The sequence below is a fragment of the Manihot esculenta genome, chromosome 3, assembly GCF_001659605.2.
Source record: "Manihot esculenta cultivar AM560-2 chromosome 3, M.esculenta_v8, whole genome shotgun sequence".
NCBI lineage: Eukaryota > Viridiplantae > Streptophyta > Magnoliopsida > Malpighiales > Euphorbiaceae > Manihot > Manihot esculenta.
This window is the reverse complement of record NC_035163.2, coordinates 26,377,707-26,396,462: the sequence shown is the minus strand read 5'-3', so window position 1 is coordinate 26,396,462 and position 18,756 is coordinate 26,377,707. Positions and strand designations below refer to the sequence as shown.

The window sequence follows — 18,756 nt, the reverse complement described above, 5'->3', positions numbered from 1 at the left end:
GGTTATGCAATCGCAAGTCAATTTTAGCTGTTACTAAGTAGATTAGAAATTAATTATGTTATTAAATATAAATAATTAAAAAAATAAATTGGATGTTTTAAATTTATTAATTTTAAATAAAAAGAATAATTTGGAATAAAACAAAATATAAATTACTTTATTATGAGGATTATATACTATAATTCATAATATTTTTTGGACGATTTCTCTGCTGGCTTCATCAATTAATTGACAGGTAGGAAACGAACAGCGGATTTTCTTGATTTTCCGTAGTCTTTTGTTTTTTTTAGTTTTAGTATATTAAAATCAATTTATAAAATATATATTTCAATTTTCAAAATTTGATATTAACATTTTTATATTTTAATAAAAAAATATTTTCTTTTCAGTTTAATAAAATTAAATTATTTATTTATGAGAAATTAAGTAACATAAGTCTTAAATTTCAGAATAAAAAAATAAATATAAATATTTTTTTAACTTTTTATCCTCGTAAGCTTAATATTCTCTGACAGTGGGAATAAAGAAAGGAAAGAGAAGGAAGTGGGTATTATTACAAAAAGCATGCGTCACAGACAGAGAATAACCGCGTGGGTCCATTTCCGGCGTGGCACACGTGTTGGGCTCGTCTTTTTTAGTCCCCACATCTTCAGTTTTATTATTATATTTATTATAAATTAGATTTACACAAAAATTACCCAAACGACAGAGTTTTACTATTTTCTCCACACAAATTAAAGCTATTCACTAAACAAAACAGAAAAGTACACAACTTGGAAACAATTTTTTTAAATAAATTTCATAATTAAAATACAATTCCATGTAGTAGCTCATAATTTAATAATTTTTAAAAAAAAACAATTACTTAAGAAGGTTTACCAATAAAAAAATAATAAAAAAAACCAATGAGTTGAGGAATTTTGACCAAGGCTTCTTGTCCCTTAACAACCATTCACCTAATTTGGTCGGTCAGTTAAGAAGAGTAACCAAAGTCTTTAAATATAATTCTTAAATATCTGACATTCAAAAACATATACATAGTTTAATTACCAGTAGTTAATATGTGTAATTTTATTATGTATAATTTCTCAATTTATTCCATATCCAGTGGCAGAATTGTAATTCCTGTTCATAGAAAGGTCAATGGTGAGAATCAATTGCTATAAAAGTATAATTTATTCTGGTAAAAGGAGACCATGTACTTGCTGGGAATCAAGATCTTTGGCTTCAATCACTGCTTCTGAGGTTAAGGCAAAGCAAACCCAAGAAACCAAACCAAAGAAGAGTTCAAGTAACACGGTATGTAAAAGATAGAACTCCATTAAAATTGATGGTGAAGTTGATAAGTGGGTCTATTCTGCTGTCACCCTTTGATTCTGAATCTTGGCTTGGTCCAGAAAAAAGGATACTTGTAGTCTTCTTTTTCTCTTTATGGATAAAGTTATGGCTTTAGATTCATGTACCTCTCTCTCTCTCTGTCTGTTCCTGGCTTTGATCCTTTTGGGGTTTCCCAATTCACAATGGAAATTTCCCTTCTGTAAATTTTTGGTGGGAGAGAAGAATTTAAATTCTTGGAGGTTCAAAATTCAATATTACTGGGCAAAACCCAATTCAACTTAATTTCTCCTTTAAGGCCTTCACCTCCACACATCTCTCTCCCTCTCTCTGAGTTTTAGCCTGAAGCTAGATGTGGTGATTTGATTTCCTTTATGAGATTGACTTTAAGACCATATTGTTGTTGTTTTATGTTTAATTTGAGGATAAGAGACTAACAAAAGTGATTTTTCATTCAAGTTCCAAGCTAATGATGTTTGTCTCCAAATAAATGATCCAACTTCCTGGGTGTGCCAACTCAAATTTATTCCATCTGCTTAGTGCTGCCCATGGATAAATTTTTGTACAAGTCTTCATGTTTGCAATCTGCTGCAATAATCTATACACCATGAATTGCCTTGTTTTTCATCACACTCACTCTAATGATCATGTTACTCTTCTCTTTTATGTCAGCTCTGCAGTTTATCATCTGTTTCAAGCAGGATATGTTCATAAGATAGCAAAAGCTTATGGATTCTCATGCTTCACTTGAAACAAGTTTTGTAGTTCATCCTGTCATTTGGGTTTGAGAAAATCTCTGCCATAAAGCTTTCCTGGTGTTACTACTGCGAGTCACCAAAAGTTGTGCCAAATCAAAGAATTAGCTATTGTTCAATGCAATCATCTAAGAAAACTACAATTATGGATGGATCTCAGAGGTTCTATGACCAAACTATGCGAGATCAGGAGTCATATTGCTGGCATCCGAATCAGAATGTAGGCCACTACCCATTTTCTGATGATCGCAGCCAAGAGATGCACCTTTCAGTGGAGACTTTTGAACAGCAGTGCACTCTAGAATCTTCATCTGGAACTAGTAGTTACCCTGTTCACAATTCTCCATCTACCGGTAGTTTCTCCCCAAATGAAAGTGCAATATCTCAGCTAAATTCTCAATCATGCCTGTTGGATCTGCATGATTCCTCTGAGAATACCAGTTGTTCACCAGATAGGGACTCTTATGTTACCCACAAGCTTAGAGAACTGGAAACTGCAATGCTGGGTCCTATAGATGATCTTGACATATATAATATAACGACTCCGGCGAGCCAAATCACATCCGAGGAAGAGAAGTTTAAATTTTTGGTAGAGATGATGTCCAGAGGAGACTTAAAAGCAGCACTTTGTGCTTGTGCTCAAGCAGTTGCAAACAATGATATGCTTACATTTGAATGGCTAATGACAGAGTTACGCCAGAAGGTATCAGTTTCCGGTGAGCCAATTCAACGTTTGGGAGCCTACATGGTGGAAGGTCTTGTTGCAAGGTTGGCATCTTCAGGAAGTAGCATCTACAAAGCGCTAAGATGCAAGGAGCCTGCAAGTGCTGAGCTTTTCTCTTACATGCACATACTCTATGAAGTTTGCCCATACTTCAAGTTTGGGTATATGTCAGCAAATGGAGCAATTGCTGAAGCAATGAAAGATGAAAGAAAAGTTCACATAATTGATTTTCAAATTTCACAGGGCAGCCAGTGGGTCACCTTAATCCAGGCTCTTGCTGCTCAACCTGGAGGGCCTCCACATATTCGACTTACAGGCATTGATGATTCAACATCAGCATATGCTCGTGGAGGAGGACTTGATATAGTGGGGCAAAGACTATCGAGGCTTGCCAAGTCATGTAAAGTACCCTTCGAGTTCCATGCTGCTGCAGTTTCTGCTTCTGAAATTCAACTGGAGAATCTTGGAATTCGACCTGGTGAAGCTCTTGCAGTTAATTTTGCATTAACACTTCATCATTTGCCCGATGAAAGTGTGGGTACTCAAAATCACCGAGACAGGCTGTTGAGGTTGGTTAAGAGCTTATCTCCCAAGGTGGTAACTCTCGTTGAGCAAGAATCAAATACTAATACTGCCCCTTTTCTTCTCCGTTTCACCGAGGCATTAAACTATTATTTGGCTGTATTTGAATCAATTGATGTTACTCTACCAAGGGAGCACAAGGAGAGGATCAATGTTGAGCAGCACTGTCTTGCTCGGGAGGTTGTCAACATTATAGCATGTGAGGGTGCTGAGAGAGTGGAACGACATGAACCTCTGGGTAAGTGGAGATCACGGTTCACCATGGCTGGGTTTACACCATACCCATTAAGCACTTATGTGAATGCTACTATCAAAACTTTGCTCGAGAGCTACTCCAATAAGTACACACTTGAAGAACGAGACGGAGCTTTATATCTTGGCTGGATGAACCGGCCTTTGGTTGCTTCTTGTGCATGGAGGTGATAAGCAGAATACTCGAGAGACTTGTATGCTTCAGACAGCTTTTGAGGCAAGATCATTTCATCATGTTCTTTGTAGTCTAAATAGCATAACAATGTTGAAACATTAACGGATTATCTAGCAATAATGAATTCGCTAATTTGCAATATAAGCGCTCTGATCAAGCATGTGATCTTTCTGAAGTGTATCTGCAGTACAATTATCGCTTAGTCAATTTCAAACCACTTGTTAGGCTGATCTTCCGAAGAATTTAACTGAAAGCTTATTTAGCAGAAACACGTTTAGCTTAGCTAATGTAGGAATATTACAATGTTCCCAGCCCCGGTTTTGATTTAACTACAAAAAGAACACATTTACAGATATCAGAAAATCTCATGAGAAAACTATGACAAAGCAGGGAAGTACAGCACTGGGATTTCTTACAATCAAAGATTCTGACTCAGAATACTGGGCTTCACTCACTATAGAATCACACTCTTCTTTTAACCCATTGTTAACCTTATTATCAACTGTGCCTGCAATTATCCTGCATACTATTGCAGCCCTTTCCATTTTCAACATTGACAAGGTAATCATGTTTTCACTTAGTTCCTCACTATTTGTACTTAATCGAATCCCATTCTTCTTGGTATACTCTGTGTCGAAATTAGATTGAATCATTCTGCAGACTCTGCAAGTGGGATCTTTACACAGCTCTGAAACTCGCATCGATTTTTCACTGCAGCAGGACATTGTCGTGCCATAGAATCGCAGAAGCTCATTTCCGTCTACAATGCTTCTTGGATGTGTCTTTTGTTGCTTATAGGCACTCTCCTTTACTTTCTCTCTATATTTCTCAAACCTTTCAAGAATTTCAATGGAGTTCTTCACCCTTAAGACCTTTTGGATCTTCCTTGACGGCTTTGATGGGTATGTTGATGCCCTCTGGAAGATCATCTCAGTGATATTTCTTGCTGGGTCACCCATTTTGAGCTCTGCTCAAAATGCAAGAAAATAATCCAGAATCAGAAACAGAAATTTCATTTTCATAAGCTCCAGAAATAATCAAGCTTGTATCACGTTACTGATATTTTATTCCTTTTCTATATTTGCATTTCATTTTTTTTTTCCATATTTTATCAATATTGCAACCAAATTCACAAATCATCACACATTAAAGGGACCAGTATGCATACCTTTGAGCTGGAAGCTTACAAAAACGTCCCTATGTCCCTTCAATTAGAGGGTCTCCTGTAATCATATGGTAGGCCAGCCACGTTTTGTTCGCTAGCTGACCTTTCAGTGAATTGGACTGTGTGATGTATTACTAGGAAGGACATTAGTCATTTGAGTCTAATTAAGTCTCTCATTTCACTTAATTCCATGTTTAAACACACAGTAAGTAGACCCTTGGTGATTAAATTTCCTCAACTCTGTTGATTATCAGTTGAAAGCCATTGAACTAGAAGCATTGCCATTTCTATGACAATGCTCGATTCCCCAATTAGCGAGGCTCAAGAGAACCTCTGAAATAGCATCTTAATATTAGATGCTAAGTCTTATGTTTGATGCAGCATGAAGAAGTTAGCTATGAATACGAAGAACAACCCAAATAGCGCAGTAACCAGCAAGAAGACAAATGCAAAATGCAACAGAGGAGGAATAATGGAGACTTACCCAAGTACCTTGTTCGTGTGTGGTATCCCTTGATAATCACATCTCCAAATGATTTTCTCGTATGACGAATGAGTTTCCTGTCAAAATTTTCCTTTTCATAACTGCTGCTCCTTCTCCCATTGCATTTTTCTGGGTGGGCAACCACGTTAATTAGCTTGCTCCCACAGTTGGCATTCTCCTTCAAGGACAGCCACAGAGCCTGCATCTTTGCTTCTTCCTCCGTGCTAAGTAGATGAGAGTAGAGAGAGGTGTTTTTGTGAATTTGGCGCGTTGGCTCCGGTGGAGATATACGCCATAACGTGGCTGCATAATTTCACCAGTTGGTGCTAAAGCAAGGACAAAAATGGTGAATTTAAGGGCTTTTGTATGCTATCTACAGCGCATTTATAATCTGAGCCCCACCCAGCAGTCACAAGAAGTGTTCAACGATCCTTCAAGAGAAACTTTTAACCAAAAAACGCAGAGGCATTTTCCAAATCCAATTTTTTGATATCTCATAGCTTGCTTTTTTTTGCTTTTTACCGAATCCAACCTTCTGGGCTGGAACAACGTCCCATCACCTCAGTCCCCACTTGGATGACAAGCTCGCGCTACTGAGCTCGGCATATCTCATAGCTTTCTTTTTCTCCATTATGAGTTTCCGTAATTTTCAATAGCATAAATATATATATATATATATACGTGAGATAGAATCCAATTTGACAATGTCAACCAATCATTTGATGGTCACAACTGGAAGTCTTCGATATTTCTGATTGAAATTATCTTGAAACATTAATTCATAGTTATTTTTGGGAAAACAAAATTTCCCTTCATTTCTTTTTTTTTTTAAATCATTTTTTATTTTTCATAAAATAAGGGAAAATATGTAAAATGTGTTCATTTATTAATAACAAAAATAATTTTGTGATTCAAAAACTTTTCCAAAAAAAAATCATATTTTTCATTGTATAAAAAATAAATCATTATAGTGTATATTTTAAAATATAATTTAATTCATAGAAATATCAATATTTTTCATTTGCAAAACATCATTTTATTATAAAGAAAAACAATGGAGAACTACTTATGACTATTTCTAAATTGTGGTCAAAATCTTGAATAAAAAATAGTACAAATAAAAATAAAAATCTATTCTAAATTTTTTAAAATCTTTTTTAAATAACTACTCTATTCTACTCTACATCAATTATGCTAACAAATAAGTTCATCCATGGAGCATTAACTTCTGAAAAAATATTTCAAATACTATGCTTATTGATCCCAATGGATTGAGCTCAAGGATTTTGATTCATAACTAAATAGAACTGAAATTAAAACTTTTAAATTAATTTAGATAAAAGAATATAAAATCTCGATAATTATAAAATGAAATTGAATATATAATAAAAAATTAAAAAGAAATCTGGAGTTAAAAGTTCAAAAGTTAATATTGATAGAACTCGAGTTCTCCGGGGCCCTAGCCTCTACCATAGAATTTATGGTGCGGTTACCTTGCATGTCACCTTTTACCTTCCCTCCCTAGACCTGCAAAATCCAAGAATTCCCTATTTGCCATTTGTTGGGTACTTTTCATTTTAGATTTGTACTTTGTGATTTGCATATTGCACAGCCGCAATAAATTACTATCAATACAAAATTGATAATTGTTAAAGGGAGCCAATAACATTGCCAAAGGCATGGGAAAAAAAAAAAAAAAAAAAGACAATTATAAAAATAATAAATAATTTTTAAAAAAATTGTTAATTAATTATTATATTTTTAAGTTCACTATTATATAATTATTTATTTTTTATTAGAATTATCCCCAAAAGACCCTCCTGACTCCTATACACCAAAAGTCAAATTAACTTATGGCTGGATCCCACTTCGACAATGATAACTGTTGTTTGCTCCTCCAAACAGATTTCAAGATTCCATTTTCTCTCTAGAATTAAGGCCAAATGTTTATTTCCACTTAGAGATGTTCTAAGCCAAAATTTTTCATTCAAAGATAATGAAATATCAAAATCCAGAAAAAATAATAATCATTAAGCCCTACATCAACCCAAGTAGAGTACGATTACGTATAAAAAGAAAATGAAAAGAAAAGATTTAAAAGGAAAAGGAAAGAAAAAGAAATTAAATTTCATTTCAAAACACCAAGGGAAACCAAAATGAACCCCGTTTCAAGCACTCATTTTACAGTAGAGTTTCTTTCAGGAAATAAATACCTGTGTTACTTTCATATTTGTACAATGCTTTGTGCTCAGCAAAGTTGATTGATACAGTAATTGGCGACAGCAGAATTTGCAACAAGTTAATACGGATATCAGCCCCAACAGTCGCAACAATTCAAATTTTCAGTACAGATTCTAACCTTTTTGGCATGTAACAGCTCAAATGGAAGGACAAATGAAATATCTCCACAGGATGATTTCTTTTTTTTATTTTTTTCAATTTCCAGACTTCATTTGAAAGAAATTTATGGACCCGTTAATAATCTTCCCATGTTCTGAGGATATGGGTAAGAAGAATGGCTTAAAGCTGGAATTTCAACACTTCGGCCTTCATTAGGATTTTGTCTAGATCCATACTGATTCACCCCACCATTTAGAACACTATAGGAAGGTGCAATCGGGATTCTTGGAACTATTCTGAAACCGGAACCACTTGTTTGGGTTTGGCTTTTGGTAAGCTCAGCATGTGGCCCATGTTGCTGGTCGGTAGATCTATTTTCAGCAGTTGAACTGATCCCAACCCCAAGATCAAGGCTAATCGTCTCATTTTCGTCTGATCTAATCCTTGATGACCCATTCACAAGTGTTGGTCCTACTGTATCGTGACTACTGCTCCTTGCTGTAGGTACATCATGATTGTGTTTCCCCTCGTAAGTGGTTATGACTGCTTTAGGATCATGAGATGCCCTCTCCACATGTTTCCTAACTGGGCATCCAGCATTTGTGCATTTGTAGTAACTCCTGCACAATAACGTATCCATGAATTATCAGGAAGTCCTTGTGAACACATCTGTTGTATGGTGTTACTATTAAATTGAGTCTAGAGCTTAATTCAGTTATATCAAGTAGGTCTAAAATCATAGATACCAAAGAATAAAGGTATATATACATATATTAAAGCCCCACAAGAGTCCAAACAAGATGTTAACTGTCTTGTAGCACAGTTGTCACTAACATTTAACATAAGGGTCCAAAAATAGCAGCTGCACGGCAGCCAGCAACAACAAAATGTGTATTTTACTCCAAAAGCCAGAAATACCACCAATAAAATTGATATGCTCGCTTTTTATAGAAATTTAAGACATGTTTTCCATCCTTTTTCCCTTACAAATAACTAGTTGCTATTTTGTTAGTGCTTTACTTAATTTGTTTGGTCTTTATGATTTTATACTTAAGAGTGTTTTTTCTTACTTCTATAAGAAAATGTAGTTTATTTTATTTAGAAGTTTTAATTGATTGGTACTCAGTACTCACTAATTACAGGTGGAATTAGGGTCGTAATCCTAATGTAACTAGTGTTACAAAATTCTATAAATAGGACTTAGGATCTCTACATATTTACAGATTTGATTATTATGATACTACTGTCAATTGAAATTTAAATTAGATTTTGCAAATTAATTCTCCGTAGAATTTGTTTTCTCTTTTAAAAATTGATTCCTTGGTTCTCCTGTTCCATATCAAAAACGTTATTGTGTGCTCAAACCAATGGATTAAACTTGCACCTTACACAAATAGAGATGCCCGCACCAAAACATAAAACTCAATGTAAGTGACAGGATTGAGAAAATAAAGAGAGATTAAACTTTCCTAATTAACTTTTTTCCTTGCAGGCTCCAACTTCATAGAACAATATGGATTGCCCAACGGGGTGAATAACGTTATCCTCAAAGATTGCAAGCAAATAAGTTTAACTAGAGTCTATAGTTTGGGTGGGGTGATCTACTTATACTTCATTGAGCATCCTTTCTTAGTACTATTTCACATTTAAAACTATCTTTATGATATTTCAATCAACAAAGTAATTCATAAATCATGGTGATTTCATAGCATCAGATTCCTAAGAAGAAATGTATTGGTCATATGCATGAGAAATTTTATCAGGTCATTCCATCACAGGACCCATTGTTCATACGATGAAGCAAAGGTCAAGTTTAATTCTCATCATCAATATTGGTCAAATGTTTGCCAAATAATGAAACAAACAAGAATAAAAGAAGAAGCAGAACAGCAAGAGAATCTGAAAGCATTTAATTCTCATCATCGATATTGAAAACTGTAGCATACCTTGGATTAGGATTACCTCTCACTACCTTCTGCCCATATTTGCGCCACCGGTACCCATCATCCAATATGTCAACCTCACTGAGAGTTTGGACAACAACACGTGGTTCCCGTATAGGCTTAATCACTGGAGTAACATCAAAACCCCCGGTATCCATTTTCCTGTTGGATATAAGTACATTGTCTGTTGGTCAGTACATGTGTTTACCACTCAGTAATAAGTTAAGACTCTGCTCAACAATACCTCCTTTTTGAGAAGGAATCATCCTCGTCTTCAGCACCTTCAATGCTATCATCATTTGTCATAACAGGAGACAGTTCAGGAGCGTTATTTGGCTCAATAGTGTTCGGCACTTGGCCAAATGCACTAGATGACTTGTCTAAAATGTGAATAACCCAAAAGAAAGGAAGAATATTAGTTAATCCTCCAAAAATTTAATAAAAAAAGGAAGAGAACAAATTAGACCATAAAGTTTTGCCTACCATCTCCTCCAGGTAAAGATGAAATTTTGTCAGATCTATCTTCTTGCATGGACAAAACAGCACCAGCAGCATATCGGCGGCTGGGTTGAGGCTTAGGATGATCATGTGTACCCTTATATACAATCTCTGTTATCTGTCCATCATGAGAGCGCTCAAATAACTTTTTCACTTCACAGTTAGGATGTGTACATTTGTAATAGCTGCGTGGGAATTCACTTCCTTTAACATGTTTCTGACCATATTTCCTCCAGTTATATCCATCATCAGATGGCATTGAAATACCATTTCCGCCTTTATGATCAGATTGTGATGCCTGAAGCCCACTATTGGAGATCCCCATCTGGTTTAGTTCATCTGAATCAATTTCAGTAGGAGCACTAACCCCTGATGTAACCGTGGGAAGTGGTGCTGTCAAGCTGAATTCATTTGAGGGGACGGCCATCTCATTTTTTACTGCAGGTGATGGTGGATGTGACTGAGACTGGCACTGACCTTGAACGCATTCACTTCTTTGGTGGTTCATATCTGCAGGAACCTTGAAATTAATGAAACATGTTAGGAAAACAATACTTTCCGACCAGCAAAAGCCATATACAGTAATATGATGAACTCAAATGTGAAAATCAGTTGATAGGAACTCCGAAAGTGGGGAAACAGACAGTTTAGGTCAAATAGATGTTTCATCATCTATCTACTCCTTATGGCATCCTTGTGCAAGTATTGTCAGAACAAGCAAACACAGATAAAACTCATGGCGTGAAGGTTAATGTGAAAAAAAAAAAAAACAATTAATTGGTCCTCAAATAGTCTACAAAATCAGTATGGCATTTGATAGTTTGAGCTTGCAGGCATATGCTAACAATAATCAAACTCAATTGTAACTGCTTGTGCTTCCACTGGATAACTGTTATGTCAACTGGCTGAAGTTAGGAATGAATGTAAAATTTGTTTAATTATAAAATTGGGTAAGGCTTCATTGGATATGCATCAAAGAGAAACCTGATTTTAGCTATCTAGCATGCTGTTTCAGTCAAGGAAAAATCAGGTTGAATCTCTCGGTTGCTAAGTATATAAAGACAATTAGTAACACCATTTCATATTTCATTAGGAATTTACCAAGTTTGATCTAGCATGGGGTCTAAACTCAAAGCAGCTGTATTTTCTTTCTTCTAAGGCATTTGAGGGAACTTTCATTGAATATGTGTTCGAGCCAAGAAAGCCATGTTCCATTTGAGGTTTAGTTAAGGAACCAGTAGTTGGAGAAGGCTCTACCTGCAAAACCAAGAAAATATTAAAAACTTGCTCATTTGAAGCTTTTTCAATTATTCACAACTGAAATACAGAAAAAAATATCAAGTAACAGCATACTTAGCAAACAAAAGAAAAAAGAAAGGGAACATAGATGATGAATCAACAGATAATTCTGATATCATTTCACACCATTATCCCCATTTTTTGCCCACATCGGCTGAGCTTTTTGAAATCTCTTCTTATCAGCATCAGTAAGTAGACAAGCTGACAAAGATCGGCTCATCTAATAAGGTAACATACACACGCATACACACTTACAGCAGGAGGCACGGTATCATTCAATCTCGAAAAGAGACTATGAATACTTTGACAGGAGACGCCTCAATCACCAAACGCTTGACCAAATACATATTTTTGTTATCATATTCAGCTTTGTGTAGTTCATAATCGAATAAAGTTATAGCCTTTGAATTTCTAGAAAATTGAAATTATTCTCACTCCGCTTAACCCACACTTGCTTTCTAGCTCTTGTTCCTCTCATTATATGTGGCACCTTTAATTTTTCTTCTTTTTTTTTAAATATCGACCTCCTTGTTAATGCATTTATTCTATATTCTAAGCATACAATGATAAAAGTGCATCTTTTCTGCAGCCAATACAACCGTTAAAACATTGAAAAGAAAAAGCACCAAGAAATGGGCAGAGATTCATTATGTGAAAAAACAACACTGACATTAAAAAATAGCTCTCATACTTCTACTGAAAAGATATATTCTCCAAACAAATTCCAATAGAACAATCTATGCGGACAGAACGCCAATACAGAGTTTTATATCATCAAGAATCAGAATCTAACCTCAGGTTCCAATACGAGCACTCCAAATATATATTACTATTTTTTAACAGCAGGGAGAAGAAGACAAACAGAACAAATGTAGTAAATAGAATTTCGAATTTTAAGATATTAAGGCAAAACAAAGAGCATATGATTAACTAAAACTTTAAGTCAACATCACACAATGAATTAATTCATTCACGTCCCTTCAAATTGTCCACTTAAAAGCTGAAAAACTACCGTTATTTCGATGACTGTGAAATGGTTAAAGGGGATTTTTGGGAACTTTAAAACAGAAAAAAGACAAAGAAAGTACAAGTCTGCGCTTGGCTGCGAAAAGAACTATATTCTCAAAAATTACAAAAATTAGCAGTCCTTTTACTTTGCTCTACTTCCCTTAGCTGACAAAAAAGATCATCAAGTCTCTAAGAAGTCGCTTTTAGTCCCAATTTCAGATAGCACAGCCAGCCAAGCCAAACAACAATTTACTATCATTTTCTAAGCAACCAAAAACTTGATCCAAGCTACACTGACCTTAACATTTGAGAGCAGAACAGGAGACTCAAGAAACGACGTCGGACTAAGACCCGGAGGGATCGTGATGCAGGGTGACCTTGAGATCGGGAGCTTCGCCGGTGACATCAGCTTGTACCTGGCACCACCAGAGCCAGCAACACCAGCGGCGTCAGATTCATGCCGCATCGGATCGCCGGAGTCGGACACTCCGTGGGAAGGTCCGCAAAGTTGAAGCTCAGACTCAGAGCTACTATTGTCCATTGCAAGAGAGGCGTTGGCGTGGAGAGTCAAATAGAAGAGGAGAGAAGAGGATTGCTAAAAAGGGATGTGGAGGGGTAGTTTGGTAAATCCGAGAAGGGTAGTGTTCGTGTAGGTGAGAGCTTGTTTGCGACTGTGGTGTGTTTGTGAAGTAAAAGTTATGTCTGTCAGGGAAAGACGTAGTTGACTTGTTACATTGGATCTGGAGGTGTGTCATTGGCCTGTCATTTTAATTTGGTCCCAATCAGTGGTTCAAACGCGTTTCACTCTGCCTTTTTTTTAACCTTGTACATTATAAGCTTATTTTATTTTTAAATATTTTATATAATAATTATTAAAATGAATTAATAAATAATAATAAGAAGAAGAAAAAGAAAAAGAATAGTTGATAGATCTGTTTTTATGAAAGTCTAAATTTTTTTTATTTTGTAATTTAATTTAAAATTTTAAAATTGATAAAGTTGTTTAAATTTATTAATTTTATTATAATTATATTTAATTTTAAAATTTAAATTTATGAGAGTATTTTGTTAACATGATAATATAACATCAATTATTTTATTATATTCATTTGTAATATAAATAAATCTTATTAATTTAAAAAAAATTTAAATTTTAAATTATTTTATAATTTAATCTAAAATTTTAAAAATTAATATAATATAACACAAATTTCTTTTTTTTTAAATCAATTTAACACAAATTTCTTAAATTTATACTCTAAATTTTTAAAATCTTATTATTATACTTCATTCTCATTTATTTAATTTAAAAAATTATAATATGATATTTTTTAATTTTTTTTAATTTTGATCGTTCTAATTCTTTTAGGTTTTAATTATATTTATTCTTAATATAATATTTGTATTATATTTTTAAGTGTTAGTTTATAACTATTCAGTAATAATAGAAGTTTAATAGCACAATGGCTAGATAGTAAGATTAAAATTTTTATTTTTTATACATTAATATAATTTATTATAACAAATATAATAAAATTTATTGTAAAAAATACCTGATAAAAATATTTATAGAATAATAAGTTAATAAATATAAAATTTATTGTAATTTCTGTTGAAATTAATATAAAATAAAAAAAAATAAAATTATTATTTTCTATGTCAAATTATACGGAAATGAAAAAAAAATTAGAGATTTTGAGTTAAATTATATAAATTTTTAAAAATTTAAATTAAATTACAAAATAATATAAAATTTTAATTTTTTATATCAATAGTCTTTATCTATCTCTCGTAATATTACATTAAAATAATATATATGATATTGTCACGTTAATAAATTATATTATTTCTAATTTAAATTTTAAATTTAAATATAATTATTATAAAAGTTATAATTTTAGATAATTTTATAAAATTTTAAAATTTTAGTTTAAATTATAAAGTAGTGAAAATTTTAATATAAAATTACTTGTTAAATTCACATTTATTATAAAAAAAATTAGTATTTTTATTAACACGTAAATAAATTAAATTGCATCGAAATGGCCCCGAAAACATGCCTTATTTACACCGGAGCAAAGAAGATCCAACCTAACCCATATATTAATAGAAACTCAACCCATAAACGAAATTAGCCATATAGCAAACCCAACCGAAACACAGCACAGCTGTTCAGATGCACCGATTTTCAAGCCTCATCGATACGGTAACGTTCTGATGGTACAACCAAACGTACAAGCATACAACACGAGAAGAATTGAACATATTTAATATGACACGGTTTTATTAGTGTGATGATAATTTTTAAATGACAGAGCATAATTAAAAAAAATTGTAATTTAATTAATAATTTTTAAAAAAAATTACAAAAGTTTAAAAAATATAGAATTATTTATACTATTCATAACCACTGGATTTCTCTATTCTGGTCTGGAACCAAACCCACGACACCAGCCCATCATCTGGAGGCCCTCAAGCCTCATCACATGTATCAAGTCCGGTCCACTCAGTCTGGAGATCGGACTCCCATCAATCCCCTCAGTCAAGCCGGCCTAGCCCTTTGGGTCCGATGAATAAGATTCTCTCTGGATTCAGCCCACATCATATCTTCCGGTCCGGTCCAGAATCAGGAAGAAGACCTACCCATCCTTCACTTGGGACCACCCGTACGCGCGTCCGGGAGAATCAAGAGCCGTTACGTATGGGGCAGCGATCTGATTTCCTCGTACGTCCATATCAACGTGATAGGGACAGGTGGCCCAATGACATGCATTCTGTTACACGTCACTAGCGGAAAAAAAAAAAACATATAAAAGAAGAAATATTCTCCTCCTCCAGGTCTAAACTTTTTCCAATTTTACAAAACTCTTGTAAAATTCTATTTTTCTGAATCTCGGATCATCAACTATCATCCCTTAATACTAAGAATGTCCTATTCTATTTGTAATTTAATTTTAATTTTTTTGATTAAATCAAAATCTGCTATCCTCTAATTATAGAAGCAACAAATTCCCAAAATGACAATATTACAAAATGTTTATTTAGCTGTTCAAAATGAAAATGGATCGCTTATATTCAAAAAAAAAAAATGTATATATTCTTCTTTACACATATCAACTATAAATAAGTATTTTTATTAAAAGATATTTCGCTTATATTTACTCATTTTTTATTTAAGATGCTTAAAATCATAATTTTTTTTATATATTTTTCATATATATATATTATAATAATATATTAATTTTAGTAATCAGTTAACAAAATTTTTAAATGATATTATTAATTTAATTAAGAAAAAGAAGATGGTTTTTAAAAGTATAATTTACTTTATGTAGAAAAAATAAATTAAATATATAAAAATTTAAAAATATTTATAAATAGAGAACATTATAATAAATATATTATATTAATATGGCTAAGAGAAAAAGTAAGTGGTTGTCATTATAAGTATTAATTTTCACGCTTAATAATGAATATATAGAAATGTGTACCTTATTCTGAGTATGTTTATTTTTATAAGATAAAGTTAGTTATTAAATTTTTTAAAAATTCATCTGATAATGGTTAAAAAATAAAAAATTCTACGATTATAAATTCAATAAAAATCTATTAGATTATATCCGGTAATTATAATTTTGTTCAATGAAAAATTCAATATGTTTGAGAGAGAGCGAGTCCTGACGGAATATCAAATATTACTATACTTTAATTTTTTTTCGTATATATGAAATTTCTACGATGGCGTGTCAACTTATCAAATATTTCTATTATATGGTAATAACTCATAATTTATTTTAAATTTAGATTTAGATTTTTTATTTAGGACAAACGGAGCAAGAATTATTATGAGCATTACAAACCCACATAAATACTACATTTTTTAAAGGACACAACCATATTTATTTATAAAATTTAAAATTTTAAACTCATATAAACTTTAAAATTAATTTATTTAAATAATAAAATCTATAATTCTAAATAATATAAAGGATTAAGAATAACAAAAAATTCATAAATTACTGTGCAAAGATGGATCAAGTTTATCTATTAACACATCTAAACTCATATTAATAATGTAAACTATTCATAATTATATATTATAAGTACAATTATGACTAATTTTTATTGTAATTATCATTGATTAAACAAAATGATTAATCCAAGCAATTTCTTCTAAACCAATCCTAAATCTAATTGGACTATCACAATTATTTTGATAATTATGAAATTAATAAGATGGGTAATTAGGGCAAAATTACAAAATTTTACTAGTTGAAAAATGGATGATGTACCTAATTAATAAATCCACCAAATAAAAATTAATTGGGTTTATCAAGTGGTAGAGAGTAGTGTAATATACTACTTCTACAACTTGCTTATCAATTTGATTGATAGGGTTTATCAACATGACCTTGTTACATTGAATTTAGATATACTTGTGTCTATTTATATTTATCATATACCAAAATCCTCCTAATTTCTTTTTATTGTTTATTTAATTTTCTTTGTTAGTAAAATAAATTATAATTTTTATGGCTTTAAATATTATATTAGCTTTTGTTTCTTGTGAGTAATTATTAATTTATTTTTTATAAATAATTAATTTTAACCTTATAGTTATAATCAATATTAATTACTTTGAAAATGTCTCTTAAACTATGATGCATGTATATGTGTATATATCATCTTTTTAATTTTTTTTAATTAAGTAATTTTATATATTTTTTAATAATAATAACAATAATAATGTGTTTGACATTATAGTAAATTTTTAATCATTGAATTATCAGCATCAGAAATAATATGATTGATTGGATTTAGAAACCATGAAAATGAGATTGGAGCTAGAAGATCATACAGTACCACATGAGAGTTTACTATAAGTTTCAAATAATATTGGAAAGAAACATCACCTCTTAAAAAAGGGACACATATATAAAATGGGTATTGTTGAGCACATAACTACTAAGTTGTCAATGTATATTGATGATCGCTGGATTTCACTATCCTAAACAGTTATTTACCTGAAGGCTTTTACGCACCTCACATGAATTAGGTCCAGTTCACTTGGTTTTTAGACCGGACTCCTTCTTAAAACTCTCAAATCGGGCCGGCCCAGTCTTTTTGGCCAGCATCTCATACCTCCCCTAGGCTTCAGGAATCAGTCATAATCTCGCCTTTCAGCCCGATCCGGAGGAAAAAAGGTGGCCAGCCCATTCACCTTGTAGGTTCATCCGCATGCGTAGTCGTTACGCATAAAGCAGAGATCTGATATTCTCATATGTCCGTATTCGTATGGCTGAGACATGTGGTCCAATAGTAGTGAGGCTGTTACACGTCACTAAAAGACAAATGAAAAGAATAAAAGGGAGAAGTATTCTCCTATCGGATCAAGCTTATACAACTCTTATAAAACCGTATTTTATGAATTTCAGATCATCATGTATTATATATATATATATATTATGGAATTAATTTGAATTCGCATAATACAAATTTATTCAAATCATTTAAAAATACTTCATACTTAAAATTTAAATTCAAAATTTTTAATGAAAAACAATTCGTATTTTTTTAATAAATATATTTAATAATAGAATAGGAGATTATGAAGCATCTATCTAAGTGATGAGATAATAAATGAATTAGATATTGTACCCATTACTTTAGGGTTGACATTACAACTTGGATGAAAAGCACAATAGGCTCTCCACATCATGTAACCATGATGAAATAGGATTAGGACATTATTATTATGTATAGGTGAACAGCTTAAGTCACATTTTCTACCCTTTATATTAGGATCCTTTGAGTTGAAATCACAACCTCAAGAAAACAATTCCAAAAAGGCTTAATCTTCAAACCTCAATTAATGCTAAATATCTAATCATCTAATTTCATATATTGTGTTTTTTTCTCATTTAATTATTTTTGCACAAACTTTGATTAATCTATTTATTTAATAAAGTCGTTTCACATTAAAAAAATATAAAAAAATTATGAAATTTATATAATTAGTTAAAAACTATTAAATATTTGGAGTTAATTATATTGGACTAAATGAATTTAAAAAATTATTTAGATTAATTTTAATCTTGGCCATTATAATTAATATTAGAGTCACATGAAATTAGACAAATTCTCAAATAAAAACCCTATTCTTAATTTGCATAAAATCTCAGATTCTCCAAATATC

General features: G+C 32.2%; 3 protein-coding genes across 3 annotated transcripts; 1 reads left to right on the top strand and 2 right to left on the bottom strand.

The window, feature by feature from the left end:
- Positions 1 to 1,168: 1,168 nt before the first annotated feature.
- On the top strand, positions 1,169 to 3,967 carry LOC122723345 (scarecrow-like protein 21). Its single transcript, XM_043955370.1, has 2 exons — positions 1,169 to 1,299; positions 2,008 to 3,967. The coding sequence occupies exon 2, from the start codon at positions 2,209 to 2,211 to the stop codon at positions 3,817 to 3,819; it is 1,611 nt and encodes a 536-aa protein (XP_043811305.1). The 5' UTR covers positions 1,169 to 1,299; positions 2,008 to 2,208; the 3' UTR covers positions 3,820 to 3,967.
- A 77-nt stretch (positions 3,968 to 4,044) lies between these two features.
- LOC122723346 lies at positions 4,045 to 5,807 on the bottom strand. Its single transcript, XM_043955371.1, has 2 exons — positions 5,473 to 5,807; positions 4,045 to 4,790 (listed from the first exon to the last, which is right to left on the bottom strand). The coding sequence occupies exons 1-2, from the start codon at positions 5,675 to 5,677 to the stop codon at positions 4,189 to 4,191; spliced, it is 807 nt and encodes a 268-aa protein (XP_043811306.1). The 5' UTR covers positions 5,678 to 5,807; the 3' UTR covers positions 4,045 to 4,188.
- A 1,772-nt stretch (positions 5,808 to 7,579) lies between these two features.
- Positions 7,580 to 13,138, bottom strand: LOC110611799 (probable WRKY transcription factor 20). The gene is made up of 6 exons (XM_021752284.2): positions 12,859 to 13,138; positions 11,355 to 11,510; positions 10,239 to 10,773; positions 10,000 to 10,135; positions 9,759 to 9,917; positions 7,580 to 8,432 (listed from the first exon to the last, which is right to left on the bottom strand). The coding sequence occupies exons 1-6, from the start codon at positions 13,099 to 13,101 to the stop codon at positions 7,937 to 7,939; spliced, it is 1,725 nt and encodes a 574-aa protein (XP_021607976.2). The 5' UTR covers positions 13,102 to 13,138; the 3' UTR covers positions 7,580 to 7,936.
- Between the last annotated feature and the right edge of the window lie 5,618 nt (positions 13,139 to 18,756).

What these genes read in the sequence shown, in the direction of transcription:
- LOC110611799 (XM_021752284.2), bottom strand. Translation starts at nt 13,101, where the DNA reads ATGGACAATAGTAGCTCTGAGTCTGAGCTTCAACTTTGCGGACCTTCC. An exon ending in ATCTTTACCTGGAGGAGATG is followed by an intron (nt 10,136 to 10,238) that starts GTAGGCAAAACT and finishes TTCACATTTTAG; the next exon opens with ACAAGTCATCTAGTGCATTT. An exon ending in GATTCCTTCTCAAAAAGGAG is followed by an intron (nt 9,918 to 9,999) that starts GTATTGTTGAGC and finishes TATATCCAACAG; the next exon opens with GAAAATGGATACCGGGGGTT.
- LOC122723346 (XM_043955371.1), bottom strand. Translation starts at nt 5,677, where the DNA reads ATGCAGGCTCTGTGGCTGTCCTTGAAGGAGAATGCCAACTGTGGGAGC. An exon ending in CACACGAACAAGGTACTTGG is followed by an intron (nt 4,791 to 5,472) that starts GTAAGTCTCCAT and finishes CATTTTGAGCAG; the next exon opens with AGCTCAAAATGGGTGACCCA.
- LOC122723345 (XM_043955370.1), top strand. Translation starts at nt 2,209, where the DNA reads ATGCAATCATCTAAGAAAACTACAATTATGGATGGATCTCAGAGGTTC.